We start from the raw sequence: 24,481 nt of genomic DNA on the forward strand, positions 1-24,481 counted from the left end.
TGTCTGCAAGTCAAATGGGAATCGTAGCTTGGCCCACAACATCTTTCATACTTAGCTTGTGATTTAGTAAGTCTGCAAGTTTGTTTGCAATCATATTTGAGTATTTAATCCATATTCTTAAATATCTTGCAATAATTGGATTTTCCAGTCATAATTACCAGAAAGGTCTAATTTTGTACATCAGCGTTTCGTTACATTTGACTCAAAACAATATCTTTCAAAAAACGCTTTGAGCATTTAATGGTTTTATTTTGACACATTTTATAGAAAGTCATTTATAAAATGAGGGATAGAGGGGTCAGGCAGTTGGCTCTGTCTGATAATGTGCTGGTAGCTCATGTGCACTCATGCACCCCTCAACCTTTCTCTTTCTAGCTCACCCATTTTATTTTTCAGCCCATTTTATGGATGGCGCCCAAGTTGGTGCCTCTCTTTCATTTCCATTGCTGGATAGGTAATGTAGCTGTGAGGTTAATGTTGAGAAACGTATAGCCCAGGCACGATAAAACTGACACTGTGAGACCTAGAGAAGTATGTTTATAGTCGTGCCTAGCAATGTGTCTGCCTTTTGTGTTTGTGTAAGCCTGAATGTGGAGGAAAAAGGGCCAAGGCTGTTCTGAGGCCCCCCCAAAGGGGCTGGACTGTAGGCTAGGAGGGTGGGAGCGCACTGGAACATGGGGTGTCAAAGGCTAATTTTCAAAGCCACTCACGGGCGCTCATCTCTCACTGTGAAGTGGCAAGCGTGGCAAGTGGCTTGCACGTTGTCATGGATACTAAAGCATGGGACCCCAGAGATGGGGAGCGGGGGACGAATGGCTGCCCTATCTATAGGATTCCTGTCAGCTCTGGCCTGATAGATGGCATTGATGGATCATTTGTCATACTGTAATTGTTCTCAGCAAACACAGAATACCCACTAGTATAAACAGTAGTGTGCGGCTGGGCTAATAAAGCGGGAAAATGGAAGGGGATTCACTCATCCACTGCCTCTTTCACTTTAAGAGACAATGGCTCTGTTGTCCAGGCAAGGCGGTCTGATTAGAGCTGTGAAGGCTGAGAAAAAGCCCGGCCGAGAGAATAAAACAAGGCAATCATAAAGCAAACGGCAGTCACTTCTCTGTATCGATGTGGCTAGGCGGGGGTGAAGTCTGTGAGAAGTGTTGACAGCTGAGGGAACAACAGGAGTAGGTCTAGGAGTGATTCGTTTTCTCCCCCCTCTCTATTTGGCCAGCGAAACGGTGAGGGAGAATGCTTGTCCAAGATAACAAATACAGCACAAGTGCAGATGCATAGCTGGGACTAGGAGTTCTATCTGCCAGGCTCTGCGATAGCCAAGTGCCTGAGCTGGGTACAAATGACTCTGGGTACAAAGGTACTATTTGTTCACCCTTGTTTTTGTATGGGTGCCTGTGTCTTTGCTATTACTATTGGGATTGACCCAGTGCCATCTTTCTGCTTGGAATGCTTTCTCTGCTCCAGCTTTGTCTGCATATAGGGCCGCTCAGACATGCGTGACTGTCGAGGTATGTAGGGGACATGACCTGGGATTTCTAATGTGAACTAGAATTAGCTGAGCTCTAACCCCACTTTCATCAGCTGTGACTCTGTGGAAAAACCAAAAGAAATCCTTTCAGAGTTAGAGATTATAGTGATGGCTTGACGCCAGGGCACCAGCTGGACGCAACAGTTCAGAATTCTCACCAGAACACAGGGTTTAACATCAGTCATCCTATCCTGATTATTAGGTCTTCATCAAATTAGATCAAACTTGTCAGGCGTCCACTCTCTTCACTCATTTGCTCATTTGTGCGGGAAACACATTTTTCTCCGTAGCTCAGCTGTAAGCAGTTTTTTTTTTTTTTTCAATGCGGGAGGCGGTCTGTAGGGGGACGACATGTTGACTAATGTGTGTGTTGGAGGAAGGCCTGTGTCCTGCAGCCTAGCAGAGTGGTGTGGTGAAGCGAGCGGTCCTGGCACTCCTCATGGAGCACCTCACCTCTCTGACTGTACCCTGACACACTGTGATGCCTGGAGCACTTTAGGCTGACCCGGCTGCTCACCTCCTGCCTGATGGACAGATTAAAGGACCATTAAGCATAATTACTGTTTCAGTTGGAGAGGCCAACTCATCCTGTCAGAAATGGTTACAAATTGCTGTATCTCTGCCCCCTGTATGGCTCTTAAATTCTGAATTTCATTACATTTGTCTACTTTCTTACTATCAACAAGTTTGAGCTTTGAAAATAGAAATGTTTGGTTAAAAGAATTGAGAAGGCAAAGCATGATTAATGCAAATAAGGGCGAGAAATGCGTTTTGTAGCTTTGCAAAGGTTTTTCCAGCTTTTGTGAGTCTATGCCTCTAAGCCAATCAAAGTGAGTCTGATGGCTGTGGAGAGGAGTGTGACAGGTAGTTGATGTGATCTGGAGTGGAGCGGTGCGAGTGTGTGGTCTGCTGCGCTGTCTGTCTGATTATGTAAAATGTGGTGAAGTGGTGTAACATTGGCTGGCTGTTGCAGTGGTTTTGCCAGCTTCAGAGGGCCTGTTGCCAGTTTTACATGAGACTGTGCAGCAGCGCCTTGTAATGTTCTCCTCTCTGCTCTCTGTATCCATAAGAAAACCCACACTACTACCACCCTAGGGAAATCGGTCGATACCATCATCCCAGCTGGAGGCCCAGGCGGCAGACGAGAGTTTTCCCGCTTTTACATCAACGCTGATGTTTATTATGAGATCTCCCTTTACTGTAACCTGCCCCTCTTGCGCCCATTCTTTTCCTCATTTGGCCGATTATTACACCCGTGGTGAGAACAAACAGTTTCCCTACTTAATAATTCACATCACTTTCATCTGATACTCAGTTACCATGGGCAATTTAGTAGTTGAATAATTTTGTGAAAAATTCATTTATTATCGCTGTGCGTTATGAATCTGGAGAGTGGAGTTGTAGAGGATTTTAAATTGCGTCTGTGGAGCGAGGGATCCAAGGGTAGGTAATGTGTTCTAATGTTCTCAGCCATATGCATTGTTTTCAGGGCTCATCGGTTTTACATCGATTCCCACTGAAGTGTTTAATTGCATCATGAATATGATCTAATTCTGTCCTTTTCACTGAAACTGGAGCACACTCTGCAAATGATGTACGGCCTTGACAGCACCACATCAGGATGTATTTTATATGGAATGTAAATTATAGTGTTAAATTAGCCTGGAAAGATAACTAGCTGGCACGGGGGAATGGACTCAACAGTTTAATTTAGTGTCAAAAGGCCGTGAAGGGATAAATCACCTCTCTCTCCCCTCTCTACTATGCCATATTAGGCTTTAATCATTCTCCTTTTCTTGTAATATCACTTTTTTTCTCTCTGCTGCCTAAAGAGTTCCTGAGAACTGCGCTACATTTCTCGCAGCATCAGTCGACTGCTTGCAAATGCTTTTTGTTGGAGCATATGGAGGACAGTGTTTGCACTTAATATAACTTTCTCATGAGATCCAAAATGGCTCACGTTGTTGTTTTGTTTTTTTTCTTTCTTTGGCAGTGTCTTTTGTCCTGGCATTTTGGAGAAAGGACAAAAGCAGGTGAAGCGCTGCAAGGCATCGTTGCAGATTCTGATAGGTGGGGTATTCATAAAACAGATGAAAGCCATTAGATAGGCTTTGGTTCATAAGAAGGACCTCTCCCCGGTTTCCTGTCCTCAAGGCTGGAGTGTTTGTCTGAGTGGCCTCACCATTATCCGGAGTTACCCTCCATGACCCAAGTGGGCTGCTGTGCCTGGGAGCAGCCCTCTTGCAGCATGGTCTATCTGTTGATGATTGTGTCCTTGACAACAACTAGAAGAAACCCCCTTAATGTGAGAACTCACATGGCTTTGTGTTCCCAGAGTAATTCACTGCTCTCCTGCTTTGTAGGACAGGTAGATGGGTGATCATGGAAGAAATGAAGTGTCCGCTATATCTGACATAACAGACACCAACTACTCCACAACCAGGCTACCTCCTCCCTCTCTGAATTCCTCCCACTGTACACCTGATTTTGACAGCTCTCTGGAGAAAACCGTCCTGAAATCATCAAGTGGGGCTCTACTTGTTTTCCTTGTTGTTTTCATCCCCTAGGATGGAGGTATGGTGGGCTTCGGGGAGGAATTGGTATGTTAAATGAGCTATGGGAGGTCTGCAGAGTTTTTTTTTGAGTAGGGGGGAGTTCACTCAGACGAGAATTGCTGCGTTGGGCGTTTGAGGCAGCTGTGTGAAGTCATTTTCCGGGAGTGCAAGCGGGAGAGAGGTGCGGATTAGGCAGCGCCTCTGAGCCGGAACAAGTCTGTCTGGGAAGGGATGAAGGCTACAAACCATAGATCTAATTCCCGCTCACGCTGCTAGACAGCAGAGACACTCACACACAGCCAGTGTGAATTAGGCCCATTTGCTCCCCTCAGTCTGAAGCGAGCGAACGCAGGAGCAGACGGGGAGAAGTTGACAGGCTCCTCACATCCTGCCCTCTCTCCCGACTACCCGCACTGTTTTCAGCCCACCTCCAATAGCTGTCTCTAGCTTTTGCTCTTTTTTTATTGTTTCTTGTGCAGCAGGTCTTTATTATTGCTGACATTAACATGAACACGGTGCAAAAACAGGTTCCAGTGTAATCCTAGGAGGGAGGAAAAAAGGGCATTCCACTGGCAGTGCAGAAAATGTTTGCACCTGTGGCCCCATTGATTGCGTGCTTGAAACTCCAATGCTCTGAAGTTCATGTCTTTTTAATGTGTGTAATGCTTTGCCTCAGGTCATGCAACTGCCCTGAGGTTAAGGAAGGTTCATGAGGCCGTGTGCAGTGGTGGATTTGCTTATTTGCCATCCTCCTTCCTCCCTGCCCCCCCCCCCCACCTTTCTTTTTTTTCTGCCTCCGTGTGCACCAAACCAAACCTTGTCCCCTCTTGTCAGCACACAAAAACCTGACCCCAGAGCCGTGCAGTGCAGGGCTCAGATCAATGCGGCTGACCCAGATACACTGTCCCCCTGCCTCTTTGTGATTGGACATAGTTTGCTTGTGGGTCAACCACAGTTTGAGAGACACGCCAGAGGAAGTGACAGCTCAAACCTGAATTACCTCGGAATGCTTTCTATCATGTAAAAGGCATGTCCGTGGGCCTGCAGGCTGTGTGGCACGTTTATCCGAAGTGTAAACAGTATTTCTGCTTTTTCTCTCAATTCCACCAACGTTATAACACTTATTTCAGAGAAGCTGCAAAAATCAATTGGATAGCTTTAGTTATTAAGGCTGGTTTTAGAGCTCTGTTGGTTGTGAAGGAAGATGGAGATGTTGGTGTAAGGGCCCCCTGTTCTCTCCCTGTTGTGCTTGTCTCTCCCATCACAGCCCTCTACACCCTGCGTGCCCGGTAATGAGTTGTATTACATGCTCTGTGGTGGGCATGTCTTGTGTTAGGGGGCTGTATTCAATCTTTGTACTGTGAATGCAGGGGAAGGCTCTTTGTGTGTCTTTGAGGCGCACTGAATTGAAACGGTGTGCACCGAGTGAAGCTGATGAGGAGAGAGCGAGTCCTAAGAGGAACATGTGGATGCCTGGCAGGCAGCGAATCACTGTTGTATGTTTGTGTGCACTTGTGCGTAGATGTGTGTGTTCACTGCAGAGGGGGGCAGATTTCAAGGAAGTGTGCCGCTGAGCTGGATGCAAGTTGAATTAGCCTTAGTTATTTGGTTTACTTATCCTACATTTTCAAACGCCAGCCCAAGAGGTAGTGTATATTACATGAATGAAAATCTACTCCAGTCAGCTCATTCATCACTTGAGCTTCTCATTGTGACCCTTTCTAAGGACTGGCGAGGGGCCTAGCTACGGGCTAAGTGATTTTATGAGGCAGTATCATGGCGCTCAGGTCTTATTCCTTTTTGTAGGAATGCATTTTCTACTTAGATGGCAACAAACTGCATTTGCACTTAAAACATATTCTGTAATCTTCTGTTATTTTACATACAAATTGCATCCTGGGCAATGCATTCATCATTGCTCATATCCAGCCCACTCCTAAATGAAAAATGTATCTGAGATGAATAATGGATCCCACCATAGTATAATTTTATGTTTCTTGGATATAGTCGAGAGTTCCTCCTCTGCTATATTCACTAAATTTCACCCCCCTCTGCTTGGATGAAGTTTTAGATATGAAGAAAAATTACTTATTTACTGTGGTTATTGTTTACCTGAGAATTCCTACGATATGAAAACTCTTCAAAAAACATAATATGTGGAATATTGTGTCAAAAAAACCCCTTTGTGAGTCATAGTGTAGCATCTTCAGGACACTTCACATTTGAACGCTAATCAATCATGATCATGTACCGTACTCTGTAGTATCTTAAATGTTCAATGCGTGTAGTAGTTGGTTGAGAAATGATAGGGTTCTGTAGCCAGCTCGTGTACACAGGTGGTGGTGTAGTGGCAGTGCGGTGGGGTTTCCTCTGGGGGGGTATGGGTGGGCAGCCTTGTGTGAAGCTGGGAGAATTGAGGTTGAGTAGCCGAGCCCTCTGTCTTTATCTCTAATTACATGGTGTGGCTTGGGGAGATTGGGCAGAACTGCAAAGCCCCCACAGATATCTCAGTGGCCCCCCTAGCTGTAACGCAGCAGGGTCTGGGGGTGTGAAGCAGAACCGAGTCTAGTGGGGCTCTAATCCCACCACAGATTTTCTCCCTGGGGAGCTCCCGGTGTTCTTTCCTCTCCACGGCAGCTCTACAGTCTGCCACATTTCAACCCACCGCTGGGGGAGAAGCACGCCAAGGCTCCAGCAGCCCACTCTGTCGTGCTCTACTTGCTCCTGTCGGTTTTTGTCGTCCCTACAGTTTCCCTGCCTGTCCTTGGAGACATCCTGACACAGAGTTGCAGATGGGAGGCGTTGGACCGAGGCAGCTGGTGTCACAATGTGGATTGGAATTCACAGTTGGGATAAAATATGAAACAAATATGTCATTATACATATGTTTTCCACAGTTTGTTCATCCAGCTGTTTCCTTGTTCAGTCCTTCCACTCCCTCTTGCCTTGCCACATAAACCTGGGTAGGGTTGACTGCTACTAATCCATGATATGTCCCATTGTGCCCCATTTTTCTCAGTTACATGTAAGCATTATGCTCTGTATCTGTCAGTCTGCCAGATCACTCATCAGCTCTCTGTATCCCAGAATTTAACGTTTACACTGTTGTTTTGATGATATGAGGCATCAAAAGACACTCCAGACCACACTTCCCTACAAATGAAGGCAGAATTAAGTGTCCTTTGAATCTTTTGCAGTATAATCTGAAAAAATCAATGAAAGGATGCACGTTGGGGTTGGGAAGGCAACAGCAGCAGTGTTTGATGGGTAAACGGACAACCGAATGGATGATGTGGGGGAACATTCATCTTTCTTTAGGCAAATTGGGCCGCTCGGTCCAACCTAATTGATTGATCGCATGACTTGCTGATACAATCAAAGCCTGGCCTGATTTATGGCGATAAATCGATTGATTAATAAGGTTTTCCGTGATGGGGTTGGTCCATGATGGCGGTGAAAAGCAGCAGGGGAAGACACCTCCAAGTCACACATCCGTCTTGAAGCCGTCAGCCTTGTTGGTTTAGTGTGGTAATAAGAAAGGCCTGGATGTCCCCGCTGACATTTACAAAGAGTCGGCTGGCTGTGACCCGCTCCCCAGATTAACCTCCACTTGTTCTCATAAGCACCCACGATATTAAAAGATGGGGAGCAGCATCGGCCAGGGAAAAAATGAAGTGTGACTTTTTTCGGTTCACCGTTTGCATACATCATTAGAGAGAAGAACAAAAAATCAATTGCACATTCCAGAATAAATAAAAACAAATATCTTGAGCGGCGTAATGCGAGGGCCTCTTGTTGACTCTTTCCAGATTACATTTAGTCAGGTGTTTAAACGCTGATTTGCAGCAAGATGGAGTCCATTCCCTGCTCTCGCCTGCCCGTCTGCCTGCCTGTTCAGAATATGAAATGGAAGTTAAACACTGTGAATCTCCAGTGTGAGGAGGAGGGCTCTGGACGTGTGGGCAGTGTAGCATCAAATAGATTGTGTTTCCTCCCGTGTAAACGCCTAATGTGTGCCGAGTGCTCTGACACAGATGAATGTAAGGAATTTGCTGTAAAGACTTTACGGCCCTTTTGAGAGACATGGCTGGAAACTGGTAGCGTGGAACCTGCTCCACGCCCCCCTGAACACACGTCTGCACACATGCACACACACACGCCCTCACAAGTGCTTACACATGCACACATGTCAAGGCACACAGCCCTCCAAGGAGAGCAGCTACATCAAACTGGTAAGGCTGGCGTGGACGTTGGGGATACTTTTTATTTGCTTTGGGTCAGAAATGGCGGCCCTGATGATGTGATGAGAATCAGAACTACTCTATGCTGTGTTATGACAGAAAAAAATCCTGGTGATTCTCTTGACCGGACTCATCTTTAATATGTGAGAGCTACCTTCTGCTGCACAACATGGCAAATTATAAAATGATTCATGTATAAACTGCCCTTTCAAGTAGCTGCTCCCATTCTGCGGCAGCGGAACTTGTCTGCCAGATCTTGGAGCCTTTGTGACGGCACTCAAAGCGCTCGGCTGCTTGTTGTCAGCACCAGTTTTATTCCCACTCTCACCGCTCTATTTAGATTCATTTATTTTTGGTTCAAATGCTGTAAAATGAAAGTGCGATGGAGAGAAGGAGGGTAAAGGAGTGTTCCCTCTTTCTCAGACAGGTGGCCCTGGTTTATGTCGCCAGGCCCCAGGGGCCCTGCTAACTGAGTCTGAGCGAGAGGAGGGACCTGTCTCTCAGCGCTACACAGGTGGTGTGAAACGCAGCCCTCTCTCCACACCTGAAATATTCAGATTCTTCCAGCGGCGTCGCTTTGATCTCGCTGCAATCGACAAGGGAAAACGGAGAGAGTAGGGGGGAGAAAACAACAAAAACAAGAGGAAGAGCAGCACACCTGAGAGCGAACAGATTGACATTTCTTAAGAGAGAATAAACAATCGCAGGTTAGCTGTGTTGCAGCACTGCATCTCGTCATTTCAGGTGAAAGTGGGCCATAGTGTTGATGGCTGCATCTATGGAGCTTTCCTCCTCTCCCTCAAGCTGACCTCAATGGTGAAGCTTCACAGAAACACGTCCCCCGCAGTGCACTTCCCCCTTTCTCACTTTGAATCAGGAAAACAAACATTGTCCCCAATTTTATTGTTCAAGTTCCTCAGTGAAGGAGCTCTACTAATTTTTCTTGCATCTCCCTTAAAAAGACACTTTACTCTTTCATATTCACGTCTGCATTTTAGCAGATCCTTTGGCTGACTGAGGTTATCATGTCTTCTCTCAGGTTTCAACCCACTAGTCTGCTAATGAATCATAGGACTGTGTAATTAGTCACCCTGCATGTACCACACAATGACAATAGACACCCTGATTGTAACCACAGAGTTTGAAAGGAGCAGAACAATGGTCGGCCTTAATGATGATATATAAGGTGTTGTAATTGGCCTTCGTTTGGAGCATTCAGTCAGAGATTGTAATTTGAAGTTTCTAATTGGAGGACATTTAAAGTTATTCATTGGATTCAGAGTGGATATGGGATTGTTTGAAAGAGCAGTAATAAGATGTTTTCACGATACCTCTTGATACTATTTTGAATAAGACCTGACAATAAATGGAATTAGAGCCTCCCTGATCATACTAAGATGTGTGTTACATCGGTGAGGAATAAATAAAAAAAAAAAAGCCTAAGTGTGCATGTTGGAATTAAAGAGAGAGAGAAGTGTTGACAAGTAGGATGTGCTCTGGTGCATCAGGCGCCAAAAACTCTCTAAATGAAGCAGGGTATGACGAATAATGGCTGACAACACCAGTCACACCTTTTGCTGATGGTTGTAACGCTCACACGCTTCTCCTTCCTTTTGTAAGATTTAGCATGCTGTTTGAAGACAGCCTGACTGACTGGGGATTAATTATTTTGGATGATTTATCAGACTTCTAGTCCAGAGTTTAGAGAGGTGTCAGGATGAAATGTGATTTTTCCCTGGTAAGTTCTCACAATCTATACACTGCCTACATATTTCTGCATAGTGCAGTCAGCATTGATGCAACAAAGGTGATAAGTACAGAATTTGTTACCATGTAGAGCTGGGGCTGAGGTCAAAGGGTCACATGATGAGCCATGCTTGTACCTAATTGTGATTGAATATATAATCAGCAACTTATTAAGCTCCACCCATCTGGCAGTGGCAGCAGTGTAAAACAAACTCCCAGAAATAAATGACCCTGGTGTTGGTGTGGTCGGCGGTACTTTGATGATGCTGTGACTTGGAGCAGCTCTAGTCAATCTGATGGAGAGTAAAAGTGAAAGAACAGCAGTCGTGGGGGAAACAGATGGAGGAAGATGCCAGGTGATAGCAGCCCCCCAGTGGCTCCCCGTCAGAGGCGGCGTGCTCGCCTCACGTTCCTAGTGAGGGGTCACAGGGGTCAGAGGCTCCTCCCCGTTGGCTGTGTCTGGACAGTCCAACGCGTGCTCACACACACACACACACACACACACACACACACACTCTCCCTGTCTGTGCCCTTAACTGATGCTCAGCTCAAAGAGGCCAGATAAGGGTTCATTTTGGATCTTTCAAATGGACAGGCGCCACTGTGCGTTGCTCTCTTCACTCTTCCACCAAACCCCTCCCTCAGTGGCCGGGGGGGGGGGGGGGGGGGGGGGTTGCCAGTAATAATGTTGAGGCCAGACTAGACTACAGTGATTGGGGCCATTGATTGTGGTGATTTGATTTATTGATCAGTGCGCCCTTTCAAATGTGGCGTCTGAGATGCGGGGCTAATCTGAGACAGCTATGGACAATCTTGTGCCTCACAGAGAATGGGAGGCGATAAGGAATGTATGAAAGGAAACTACACTTATCTTAATCACACACTGCTCCCTGCTCTTCTGTGCTGCAGCCCATGTGTGTGGACGTCAGCGCACACGTCTCTGCGCACACATGTGTGCCTAACTGCTCTTTTTGTGCGAGACCTTGCGTGCAAGAGTGTGTGTTGTTGCGTTGGTTGTGCGTATGCGGTGGGGGTTGTGAGGCAGTACAGTCACCAGGCAGAACAGAGTGGATCTATAAATTGATGGAATTCAAAGCCTCCAGCATCGATTACCATTATAACAAACAGCAGCACACAGAATGTCTGATTATTTTTAGACAAAGATTCTGTGCTCTCAGCAGCAATTCTGCTGATGCTGTCACACTTTCAGACATCTGCCTATGATTGCAATTAGATGGGATACAAAAAGAAAAATAATACCCCATCTGCATTTTTCCCCTCTCTCCTCCTCCTTCCTATTTTTTCCTCTTTAATTTGTGCTGTCCAAGCCCTGCGTGCACAATAGTGATTTTGACTCAGTCTACCTCATTGCAGTACCTTGGTAGTTTTTTCCCAGTTGTCAACATTTTCCACCATGGGTTGTCTTTGTGAAAGGCCAGAAAAAAGCTTACTACTACAGATGTAATCAAGATGAGCTAGGTTTAATGAATCAATGTCAAATCTACTCCAACACAATACATTACAGAGGCCCACATTTTACCTAAAGCATTCTCAGTTGCTTGCAGATTGTTGCAGTACATCATCTTGTTCCGATTTTTGTCAAGAGCAATTGTCTTTGCTGGATTTGAAAGTAGCTTTTGCTGCTTTTAACCTCCTATCATTTAACTGAAACATATTTGACAAGCAGCTTATGTGATAATCCTCAGTGCTTTGTCTCTTCACAGATTTTCCTGCAAAATACTTGCATAAAACCTGAGACCTCTTAATGCAGTTTAAACGGCTGCTTGTCAGATCGTGTGCAAGGTCCGTTGCTACTCAGTGTCAGAAGGCACTGCTCTGCCTTTGTAAACCCAAGGGTGTGTGAGTCAAGGATTCACAGCTTTTTTTCTGCAGGCCATTGAGCTTCAAGTCCATTTACAGACTGCCAATAGACTGCAGGTCTATCCTGTTAAAACCAATAAGCTTCTTGTTTCTTGGTCTTTGTTTTGGAGTCAGAAATCACCAAGATTGCTTTCTCCTCGCATATTGACTTGAGCACACCAGGAGCAGTTCCATGCTCAAAATCCCTCTTTCCTGCCCCTTCAGCCCCAATGACAGCTCCACCCTCCCCAGGGGATACTCATCAATTATGGCTGGATGTTTGACTGGCAGAGGCTTAATGACAGGAGCTCTGTATTGACCCGACTGCCACACACTGAAAATTTGGTCCCAATCGTCCTTTTTAAAACCTGTCAAATGATTACCGAGAAACTCCTCTTTGCACAGCTCTAGTTGCAACTCTCCTTTCCCTTCTCGAGACACCAGCAGCATCTGGCTGTTCATGCAAATGCTTCATGAAGGATGGAGCTCAAAATAATGAAGGGAGATAAGTGAATTTTATCAGGGATCTCAAAGGTGCCCCGGTTGTAGGTTGAAATGGATCACGTCTGATTAGGAAGCAGAGCAAAAATCTTTTTTACATATATATATATATATATATGTATATCTTCAGGGATAACATTACTGTTTCAGCATCACTATATTGTGGAGATGCTCCCATCATCAGTCTAACGTAGCGTCTGTTCTGCCTCACTTCTTTTCAGAAAGACATGCAGTAGGTTTTATTTGATGGGCTGTTGCCCAGACTCCCTCCCTCATAATGGTCTAGAAACTGTGGGGATGCTTTCAAAATAACTATTCCATAATGATCGCACTGTTTGACTTGCATACAGCATGAGTATCCACCATTCTCATCAGCCGAGTTGCAATAAAAGTGAGCTCTACACTGAGGCCGCTGTGGCACTGGCAGACGTAGAATCACCAGACTGTTATATCTTAAGTACTTATAAAATCCACTCAAAGTCACTTCTAGAGGAATTTTCTCTTGGCAAGATTAGCCGGTCCAGGGCCATTTGAATCTAGTGGAGGTTGGCCGGCTTCTGAAAGCCCACTCTCTAATCTCCAGGAAGGCTCATCCCAGATGGACTGTAAGGACTAACAGGAATTTATAAAGTCCTGTCGCCTTATCCTGTGGAGCCGTGGCCTTTTTCACTGACAGTCCGATTTACAAGCAATGACAAATTTCCTCTACCAAATATATCATGAACACTGCATTGTAAATGTAAGGAATGCTGTTAGAAATATTGGGTAGATGCAGAAATTCACGAGACGTGCAGCCTCCCAGGCCTGGTGATAGGTTTAAGCTTCAGCTGTCTTCCTTTCCATTTTCCATGCAAAGCCACAAGTTTAGTGTTTAGGAGCAGTTTGACTCTACAGGTTGGATGATATTCTCTATTTTGTCTTGTGGGTAGATGGTACACAATCCAAAATGTTTGCTATCCTTCTCAGTAGAGCGGAATGTTTTGTAGTCCCTCCTCAGACGGGATTTCCTTTATACTCTCCTGAACGTAACGGCATAGCAGCGTATTGTGTTGACATTGTGATATTCCTATGTCCTGTTATGTTCACACAAACGTATTAATTGATCCATTATCGACTGATTTGTGCCAATGTGCTGCAATTATTTCAACTTTTGAGTGTTCTTTTTCAAACGTAGTTTTCTATTTGTAACATAGATAAAATAAGAATTTACTTTGAACTGTTGGGTAATGAACATAATCAGTCACACTGTCTTGGTAGTGTATATAGAATGGATTAAATACCCCATCACATTTTGTATGGTTTTCAGTGCTCAGCCCTTTTCTGTAGAAAACAGAAGGCTTGAGGCTGAATAACACGGACAGGGGAGGCAAGTTTACATTTTTCTGACAGTTGGCTCATTTTCCATGCAAAGAAATACTGTTAAAATGGCACAACTTTGATATCAGGATGCTGAGGTAGTTGGATATCGCTGGATGGGAAATGTGTAATTCTGACATGGGTAACCTTATCCAGTAGGAAAGTAATATTTGGTCAATACATTGCTGAGGTGGTAAATGCCCTCAAGGCTTGTCACCACGAACTTTTACTGCCAAGGTGATGTCAGTCACTCATTTCAAGGTGCCTGGCTGACAGACATACTGGCATAGTTTTAGTGTTATAGTGTGGCAATATAGCATCTCATTTTGGAGTCATTTCCACTTTCTGACTCACCAGTCCAGGGACTTGAACCAGCAGCCCTTCAATTAACAGCCTCCTCCTCTGACCGACAGGCTGTCACCATCCCACGGGGCCTACGGCTGTGGAAGTTTCATCCTTCCATTTTCTGCCTTTTTTCTCCCTGTGTGATGATTTATTAAATTGCCTTTAAGTAAGACTGCAGATTAATTAAAACACAGTCAATTTAATTTCCCGGCGTCATATAGAAATTTGCAGTGGTAATTGAATCCCCTATTTCACTTTTTATATTGTAACCCAGCAGTTACAAGAGAAGATCCTCATCAATTACTGATAATCAAAAAAGGAAGCAGAGATGAATATACAGTTGCCTGTTCCAGCAGTACAGAGGAGTAGAGTTGGAATCTGTTTTCCTTTTTTTCTGTTTGCTGAAAGAGCCGGGAATTGGATGACGGATCGATAATATCGGATTCGTGGATGGCATGCGGTGCAGCTGAGTCCAGCATGAATGCAAGGTTCTGATGAAGGGCCTGCTGCACAGACAGCTTTGAATAGTGGATCAGACATGTTGCCGGGGTGGAGCTCTCATTTGGTATAACACAGACATGTAAACAACCAATGTACAGAGACATTAATGAAATAGCAATCGGGGCCTGTTGTTGTAGCAAAAGGGTAATTTGGTTAAAGCTATGGAGGCTGCTGCCATGTATTGAAAATCTGTGTGGGATCAATATACAGATCGGTGTGGGCGATGGGAGAGAGATTGGGAAAAAAAGGCTGAAAATAGATCTGACCTGTGGTAATTACGACAGCAGGCCAAGCGTTTGTGTGTGTGTGAATTAGGTCTTGGCCGGGCTTATAAAACAGCTCTTCATTTTAGAAGGAAGCTCTGTCTGTTTGTAGGGGTGTTTGACGGGTTATTGGGTCGCTACACGTGACTCCCTCTCCCCCCTATTCTCTCTCTCCTTCCCTACCCCCTCCCTCTCGCCCCACTCTCTCTCGCTGGCGCTCTATAGCCGTTGCAAGCGTATCGATTATTTCAAATACTGATTATCTAAAAGGCCTTCTGCTACTGTAGGCATTGGATTTATTTTGGCTTAATTATTTATGGGCCAGGGCTAGCTGTAAGTATTACTGCTGTGAGATCATGAAGGATTACATTGTTAATATTCAGCAGTGTATTTTTATTTATGTACACTCTAAGCTTTACTGGATGAGCATTGGCAGACTCCCGAAAGTGCCCTCTCTGTGCGCTCGCTTCCTCTTACCATTTCTCCCTCTTTTGTATGTTTTTTAGAGGGAGCTAAACTCTGTAGCGTCTGAGCTGGCGGGTCGACAAGAGGAGAGCGAACATTCCCACAAGCACCTGGTAGAGCTGAGCAGAGAGTTCAAGAGAAATGTCCCCGAGGTGAGTCTAGCACCCTCCCCCCCTTTATCTCAACTGTATGTGTCATTTTCCTCATCTTCACCTCAGCAGGTACTTGCCTCTCTGCATCACTACTGCTCCATCCCCCGCATATACCTTTTGTGCAGGGAATTAGTTATTTCTTTGTAAAAATCTGCATTACTGTATGTTACAGTGTGGAATAGCCTCCTCCCTCTTCTTCCAGTAGCTCAGTAAATATATTTAAAATGCAGAGGCCTTTCAGTGTTAACCTGAAAGCCCAGGGGGCTCATTTACAAAAGGTAAACACAACTTTGCTGCTTACTTTCAGCTACTGAACTGAAAAAAGTTATCTCTGGTTTTAGAATTGGCATCTGATATTGATATTTCTCCAAATATCTGTGATGCACAAAATGAGTGTTTCTCTAAACCCATCAGGAACAGGACCCTAACTGAACACTATGTGTTGAATTTTGATGGGGACCCCCACTCCATGAGCCTCTACTTACAGTACAACTGCACTGAAAAAATATATCAAAGACAGATTAACAGTAAAAATGTGTATTTTCCGATGTTAATGGATTGTCCACAATGCTAATTTGAGGACAGTTAGTTTTTTTTTTTGCTGACAATTTGCACTTGTCAGCAAAAAACCTCTTTAAAGTCAGTCACTGTTCTGGTTTCACCAGCGAATACCCATTTTAAGCCTATTAGCACCAGAAAATGCCTTTTACATATGCCAGTTGTGGTGTCTGTGGTAAAAGTCCTGTGTTACCTTACTGGTAGTGAGAGGAGCAAACGGAGCATAATGTAGCAACAGAGTAGGAGATGTGGCACACTGTTTGGCTGGTAGGGTAAACATTCAAAGCAGATTCTGTCAGTTGCAAGTCTGAGCTATGTAAATGCAGCTCTCTTACCATGTATGGGCCTAGTGGTGCACAATAGTATAGGACACATCAAAGATAGGTTCACCTCCATACATCAAACATACATGAGGTGGAGTTTGTGTAATTCCTCTTAGTACCAGAAGGGGGGGGGCAGACATTTCATGCTGTACCTTTAAGGGCAGTGAAGGGCAGCAGAGTACAGGAGAGACAGTGGCAGTAAAACAACTTTACATTGTCATGTGGACGACATTTTAAGACAGGAAATGTTAAACCTGGCAAACTTTGTTACTTGTCCACCTGGTCTGCAATGTTCAAATTCAAATATTTTTATCTGCACCTTACTTTTGTAAATCAAAATGGCAATTAAGGTAGATTGAGCTGAATACATGAACAGCTAAATCTATGAATGATAATGATATGATTTTGTCTTTTTTCATCATCTGCTTTGAAATGGTCATCCATTGACATGTAGGGTGAAGTCAAAGAGAATATTTTTATATTTTATAAATGAGCCCTCAGGCTATTTGCTATGCTGCCTGCCTATCTCAGACTGAGTATGTAGTGTAGTGCTGTAATCTTGTCAGTATAATACAGGCGTTTAAGACAGGATCAGGCTGTCACCACTGGCAGCACAATCCCCTTACCTGAGGCTGTGAGAGCTCGCACAAGCCCGGATCTCTGAGCTACTGGAAAGCCCCACTTTTCAAACATGCCCACTCAAACCCTTAAGGTTTAACCACTAATACCCACACCCCATAACGGCATACCTCACTGGCACACGCATGCCGTGTAGAAGAAGCTGTGGTGAGAAACTATTAACATTCAGAGTTTTCAGCTCTCTTTTTCAAGGAACTGTTTGTGCCTCACTGGGGGCCAAACAGGTGGAGCATCTGCAAAATGAAAAATGCTGAGACAGAGTTTACTTTTTTTGTCCATACGCAGGAAGTCCGGGAGATGGTGGCACCTGTTCTCAAGAGTTTCCAAGCCCAGGTGAGTCGCATGTGCCTGCGTTTCACAGATTACAGATTCTGCAGAATAAAACACAGAGTCCTGAAGCCACTAAGTAGTTGTAGCATTTATTGATGATTTCCTAAGCTTTGTCTGTTCCACATTATAATTTGCTGAAAGGAGACACTGCTGGATATTGCATGTCCATTGACTAGAGCACACCGCTGTGCTCCTGGAATGAATGATTTGATAGATAGGATGAGGAATCCATGGCATACTTTTCATGTTACTGCTCATCTGGTGCTTATTGACTGATGCCTTTTCTGTCAGAGTGAAGTAGCAGCTATCTGCCATTAGATGATCAGATATCTGGCTTCTCATATTTTCTTGGCTGAGACAAGCCCTCATTTCCTGTTGTGATGGTGCATTCACCGTGCCCCCTCTGACGTCGCCACATTGAAAAAGTCATCTGATACCTACCAAGTCTCTGCTCCAGCCATTAAACCAAGGTCATAAATCACATTTGTGAGCTGCGTTATGGTCCGCAAAGCAGAGGCTTATGGAAATGATACCGCAAATATGTTTCCAGTCTGGTTCTCCCCTCTAAAGACCCGCTCAGTGCTAACCTGAAAGCACTATCATTGGTAAACATGAGAACACTCAGCATAGATTGTTCAGATCTCTTGGAAGTGATTATTGACAGTTTTGTTTTTAATGCTTTGTAATTGACTATACCTAAGCAAGCATGTTCCCTAGCACAAGCTTCCACATTCAGCGCTGCACTCCTCCACAGTACCCTGTGGTTAATTTCTGTGCTAATTCAATTACTCTTACTGTAAAGTTGCACAAATATCAGAAGCACCCTTCCATATCTTTATTGTGCAAACAGGAACCCAAAGGATTAATTTAAGCACCATTGATGTTTGACAACTGGGAGTCTAGAGATGTTTCATAGTAGATAAAATAGATGGTTGATAATGAGCGATTTTTTTTTTTTTCTTGTTAGCTGCAGGCCTCTTCGGGTACCTCTGTTGGTCTCTCTTGTGTAACTTCCACAGGCTTATGTTCAACACATAAGTAAGCCAGCTTGCAGAGGAAAAAGCTCTGGCTATTTTTTGATCGCAAGGTTGCAGCGAGCAACTCGGCACACCATAATAATATAATCCTCTGGTGTTTTCTGATACACTTTGACCTTATTGGTAATGTCAAACAGCTTGCAGAGGCTTGTGAACTTTACCCAGCGGTAGTCTGCACGACCTCAGTGTAAGCTGTGGGACCTCGACCTGCTGCTGTAGGGGGAGAATATGGAGGGAAGGTGGAGTTGGATGTGCTTGTTTGGCTGTGTGGTTTGGGATAGACTAAAGCTCCTCTGCAGCTGCACTGTACAGGTGGCGAACGATAGAAAAGTCCTGTGTGTGTGTGTGTGTGTGTGTGAGGATGCATATATGTGAGAAAGAACTGGGTCCTTGCCCCCCCCTCCCCTGCAGTATGGAGGCCCAGAGGAGTGCCTCATGGTATTTGGACCCTCATCATGCCACTTCTAAAGGAGAAGTCGACTGCTTTGAAGTGTTTGCGACATGACAGGTTCCCTTTCTTTTCTTTTTTCATTTCAATGTTCCCCACCCACTTTCTCTCTCTTCTCCCGTCCAATCTCGCCTTCTAATTATCACTAACCAGGCGACTGATTAGAAACACGTTGCCGACCTAGTTTTTCTGTGGAGCTGAAGGAGGAGAAAGGGTTAATCCCAGAGCTGGTGGCTGTCATTGGTCGCTTCCCTCCTTCTTCTCCTCTTTTTCGTTCTGCTCTCCTCTTTTCTTTCCCTGGAAGTTTGCTAATGAGGTCCCGTCAGAGCTGAGGAGAGGTGTTAATTTGGCCTTGTGAAGTAGGAAGGAGATTAAGGACAGTGAGGAGCTGAGTTTACGGCTTAAAATACACCGCTGTCCTTATTAATCCACAGGGCCCTGGGAGACCGGCGTTTTTGGTTTTATAATGAACACTGTCTTATAATGAAGGTAATTTTAATAAAAATTTACGGTGAAGAAGAGGAGATGGTACATGTCTCCATGGTCTCAGGCACACCTTTGGGGCTGGGGGATATGACAGTTATTTCTCAAATAACTGATCGCTGGAGAGACGGGCCCGTTGGCCCACACTGTTCACACGACTTTCACACACAGAACTCTCGCTGCCATCTGAATGTACAGAAAACAGTCTTCACCAAGTCTCACCAAGACTGTGCGCTTCTCAATGCAATTTACACCTCCCTCTCACTTTGGAGTGTAAACTCCCCTCAGGATAAACCTTTTGTGAGGCAAGAAAAAGAACAGTGACTGATATTTTTGTTTGTTGCCTCTTTTTTTTTTTTTTTTTTTTTTTTTCTTCTGCAGAGGAGGCAGATTCCTCCACACGCCCGGCCTGTACTAATCTGAATATTAGGCCCAAATTAAGCAGTCATTCTATTTTTCTCCTCTCCTCTTGATGTCGTTTGGTGCTCTCAGAAAGAGAAAACAGCAGTATGGGTCCCTAATTACTGAAACTTGCTTTACAATGATAATCCGTGGAGTAATTTAGCGTGCACAATGAGAGTTGTGGTGCTTGCGCAGATGGAGATTCTGATAAATAGTTTGTAACGTGTAATTAGCAGCTCTGCCGGTTACATACCATTAACCCCTCAAGCTCAGGAATCATTATTGGCCCTCATTATCAAGCAGCAAGGTACGATCGAGCTGACTAGACATCAAAAACATCAAACAGCTATTAAAGCACTGAAAACCGGGGGCCGGTGGACACCTGTTTATGAGTCTAACTGTGCCATTTCTTCCCCTGAGGTTGGGAAGTGATGATGTGAGGGAAGACAATGTTTTCATGTATGTTGTTGTTTGTTGCTTGTTTTCAGTGAGAACACAGGAGGTGTTCTGACTCCATGGCAGCTTTTCAACTTCATGAAAAGTGAATTAAGAGATCTTAAAAGGGCTCCTGAATGTATGTATGGCTGACGTCTCGTGCTCGGAAAGTGTATGTTTGTGTTGTTCTCAGCCAATCGTGTAACTTGTATATTTTTATAATCTGCTGTCCAGCCGTGTGTGGAAGAATGACAGAATGAAAGGAGGGACAATTTGAGACAAAAGCCACTTATTTTCCACAAACATCTTTTGTAAACCTCCTTACAGATGATTTGACCAGAGTGGGTGAGTGTTTGTATCGTTGTTGGAGGCTTTACCCACCGTGTTCCGGCCTGAGCATGCCTGCCACTCGGTGAGGTAGACAAACGCCGTCTTTGATCATCCATCGAGAGACGACCAGTTCTTCCTCCTTTTGATTAATTCCTGAAGGAAATGATAATTTCTCTTGAATGTATGAATATGTTATGAATAGTGGAATGAATCAAAGAGTAAAGGATGATAATTAATTACAGCGCTATGATAAAAGGCTGTGGGTGTTATGACGCAAGCTTCCTCCGTGTCATTATGAGAGGCTCCGTAATTACCTTTCTGCACGAGCCAGCGCTCCTGGCGGCGCTGGCGGTGAGAGTGCCGCTCACTGAGTGAGTCTAACGGTCATAAAGCTTTTCCCTGCCTAATTGTCTGAGGGGCTCTATGGCACTTTCATAGATGAGGGACTGTGCCGTTAGGAAAAAATGCTCAGCGACGCTACAGCTTTTCCAGCTCAATGAAGACAGATCTTCATCATGGGCTAAACCTTGTGGTTATTAGGTAGAGATTGCTTGACTGGATGGCGAACTTGGGAAGGTGGTGTTGGAGGGAGCAAGAGCAGAGTCATACAGTCTGATACTACACCACGTGTACAGTACATCCAGCTTTTAAAAGGGACCTAGTTTGGATTTTTGTAGTACATTATAGGCTCATATATCTGTGCTAGTAAACCATCTCTTCCTTACAGTTACCGCTGAATATTCCCTTTGTGTTATTGTTCATGCCCTACGTTATGTAAGGGGCATTTACGACACCCTCCTTCTCGTCTCACTCACTGCCACTCTCCCATCCTCCCCCGCCTCCCCCCCTTTGGCTATGACCAGACTGCTCCATACTTGGCTGACGAGGTATTTCTAATGCCTGTCTCCTGTTTGGCTGTCTCAGGCTCATTGAGCAGCAGGCCAGGCCCAGGATCTCCAGGCCATTACCTATTCACAGCACGACCAGGCTTCCAGCCTATTGTGGGGAACATAATGGGCTCCAGGGCCATGTAAACCACTGCCTTTCTGCTCCTGGTTTATCACTTGTGTCCTCTTCATACTAAGGAGAAGGAACAAAGGTGGGAGGCAGCAAGGTAGGAGAGAGACAGAGCAGAGAGTGTGGGGATGTGTGTGTGGGTGGTGGTGGTGGTAGTGGTGGGAGTGTAATTGGACATTAGATAATACCTTCCTTGAATCTTTTACGTCCTCTGCATCTCCAGAGGGTAAATGGCCTTGTCTGTTCTGCACATTGGTGCTGCAAAGCTGCTTTAACCCAAACTTAATGTACTTCTGTGTATTCTCTCACTCTTCTCAGCCTTTTTACCTTAAATTGCACTTTCATTGATTTATGGTCAATCAAGGGTGAGCCAGCTCACGTATGTGGATCTAATATTGTCCATCAGTACCACAGAACATCTAAACATCTAATGCACAAGTCCATACATTGAAAAATGGACAAATTGTCAAGTTAAGGTCTTTTTAGTCTCCTTTTGAAAACACGTAACTTTGTCCAGAAGCATACACTTTTTATCAGAAAACGATTCAGAAGACTTTTTGCAGGTGGTGTCGTTTTCTAACGTCACTTATGTTTGTGTTATAATAACAATTTACTGAATCATATTTGTTCAGATTGTTTTGAAAGTGAATTTTATAGATGGGACCAGGATGGGACTTACTTGTGGGTTTTGACCCCTGACAACCACACTTGGTCTCCTCAATGTAAAAATGCCATGAGTATTTTTTTGTTTGCTTTTGAAATAATATAGCATCTATTGTTACTATGGAACAAAACGTTCCCTCCTTATTTAAGTATCCACATAATTGTTCTCCACAAAGAATAATGGACAAAATAAGACTAATGGAGTAATTTTGGGCCCAGCTAAACACTTTTCGATGAATATGTCTTGTACATAACTAAAACAAGAAAAGCTTTCAGTTTGTTAAAGGTGCATTTTAATTTCTATGATTAATTGCTTTTAATAATGTAATTAGATGAATGAAAAGACCAGAGCAATGTCTACTGACTGCTTGCTGTTTTAAGTGACAGCATTTTTCTACCCTTACACAAACACCCAATATAGCTCAAGAATTTCTGAAAAGGGCCATCAGTCTGCTTTGCAGAAGCTCACAGTAACTCTTATAGTGGACTGTCATTAATTCAGTAAATGACAACATAAACAAACCCCAGAGTTGGGTGGTAGTGTTTCACCGGTGGAGAACCATATTTCAGCTCCACATTGGGCCTTTTGTAGAAGTTTAATATATCTGACTGCCCTTGTTTGTTTCCTGTGTGGTGACTGATTGTTGTGGTTCTGCTGGGTGTTTTTATGCTGAGATGCTTCAGCCTTTCCATCAGCCTTCCCGGTGTCAGTCTTATCCCTCCTCTGCTGTGCTGTGATCTGATGGTGTGTGTGTGTTGGCGTGTTTGTTTTCCTGTCCTGACTGATGCCCTGTCGGAGCGTCCCAGTTGGGTGTATTCATCATTATGGATGCGTGTTTAGAGCCAGGGATGCACACCAGGTAAAGAAGAGAAGGGGTGGGGGGGTGTTATAAATAGGCACTTGGCTCTCTAGCCATGTGGAATTGATGAGTTTCAGCACATTCTGCTCTGCAGTGCCAGGTTTAATTTCTACCGTCCTGACAGCACAAACCTCAGAGCCCAGAGACGTCACGCCTGACTGCCGCTGCTGTGCAAATGTTAGCCATGTTTGAGGATGGACGCACGCATAGCGCTGGCTGCACGGCTCCTATTGGGCGTCTGACTGGATGTACATCCGTTCCTCTAAACCCCTGTCACCTTAAGAGACAGGCAATCACATTCCCCTCCTGACCCCTAACCAAACAGACACTCACCAGCAGCGCACAGTAACTAATCTAAGAGGCAGTTTTTGAGACCTAGCTTGTCTCAGTCTAACATGGTCAACTACTTGTTATGTGAAAGGTGAGAGTCTCTCTCCCCTCATCTGCTTCCTCCAGGCACCCAAAGTCAGAGAGCAGCCACACTAGCAGCAGCAGCCGTAGCACTGTCTCTGAGATTCTCTGACTCCTGGCTCACTCTCAGCTGCTGGCAAGAGCACAGTCAAATTAGCCAATAAAAATGTGTGAAATCGGTGGCTCAGCGCCGGCGAGGACATGCCAAGAGAAATAAACATCAGCGCTCGCACAACCAGGAAAAGCTCATGTGAGGAGGAAAAGGCGGAACGGGAGAGCTGCTCCGCCAATTCTACGGCACGATTCTCTGATTTCAGGCGCAGAATCAGGAGCTGCACAAACACAGTCGGAGAGTAAAGTTGTTTCTACACTCCACTGAACACTGAGACTCAGCCTCAGATCAAGCCAGTGGCAGCACAAGTCAGAAGAACATGGGCTTCTGTCAGAGGATACATGGCCCTCACGTGCTGAAGCGATTAAATTCCCTCTGTTCAACCCCCCCCACCCACACCCACACCTCATTCACCGAGGCCTGGGAATACCAGTCTTCATTTCACATGATGCTCGGCTGTGAAGTTTAATTTCAGCGAAATCTAAACACGCTAATTAAATATCATAACTTTCAGAAGAAGGCTCTTGTAAAGGTACCTGAAATTTTAATTTAGACTTCAAAAGAGCGAAGACTTTAAAGCAAATCTATTGTTTTTCATTTAGACTTGCAATTTTCTTTCTCTGCAGTACTGCAGTACGTAGTTATGATTGATCTGGTAATTAAAATATGCAGAGAGGGAAAAATATTAACTGCTCCTTTTTTCACTTTCTTTTTGTTTTAGAAAACAGTCGACACATTTTCCTTCTCTTTCCAGCACAGATAATTAAATTTTGCACATTGATGTTCTTTACACAGCATTCATCGGCCTCATTATTTTTCCATTTTCATCTTTCCAGTGAGAGATCGATAGATTGATAAAATGATGGAGCCTATCTTAAATAATGCAAGCGGAGAAAAGTTACACT

General features: G+C 44.5%; 1 protein-coding gene across 3 annotated transcripts in view; it reads left to right on the forward strand.

Annotated features, from left to right (window-relative positions):
- The window catches only part of cux2b (cut-like homeobox 2b), a 74,195-nt gene that overhangs the window by 14,738 nt on the left and 34,976 nt on the right, over positions 1–24,481 (forward strand). For 2 of the 3 annotated variants that reach the window (XM_028415031.1, XM_028415033.1), the window contains exons 2-3: positions 15,418–15,528; positions 17,334–17,381. In XM_028415031.1, coding sequence (XP_028270832.1) covers positions 15,418–15,528; positions 17,334–17,381 — 159 coding nt within the window. Of the gene's footprint in view, positions 1–1,314; positions 1,373–15,417; positions 15,529–17,333; positions 17,382–24,481 lie in introns of those variants that run through there. The other variant, XM_028415032.1, reaches the window with a different exon arrangement.

Source organism: Parambassis ranga, chromosome 9 (assembly GCF_900634625.1).
Source record: "Parambassis ranga chromosome 9, fParRan2.1, whole genome shotgun sequence".
Classification (NCBI taxonomy): domain Eukaryota; kingdom Metazoa; phylum Chordata; class Actinopteri; family Ambassidae; genus Parambassis; species Parambassis ranga.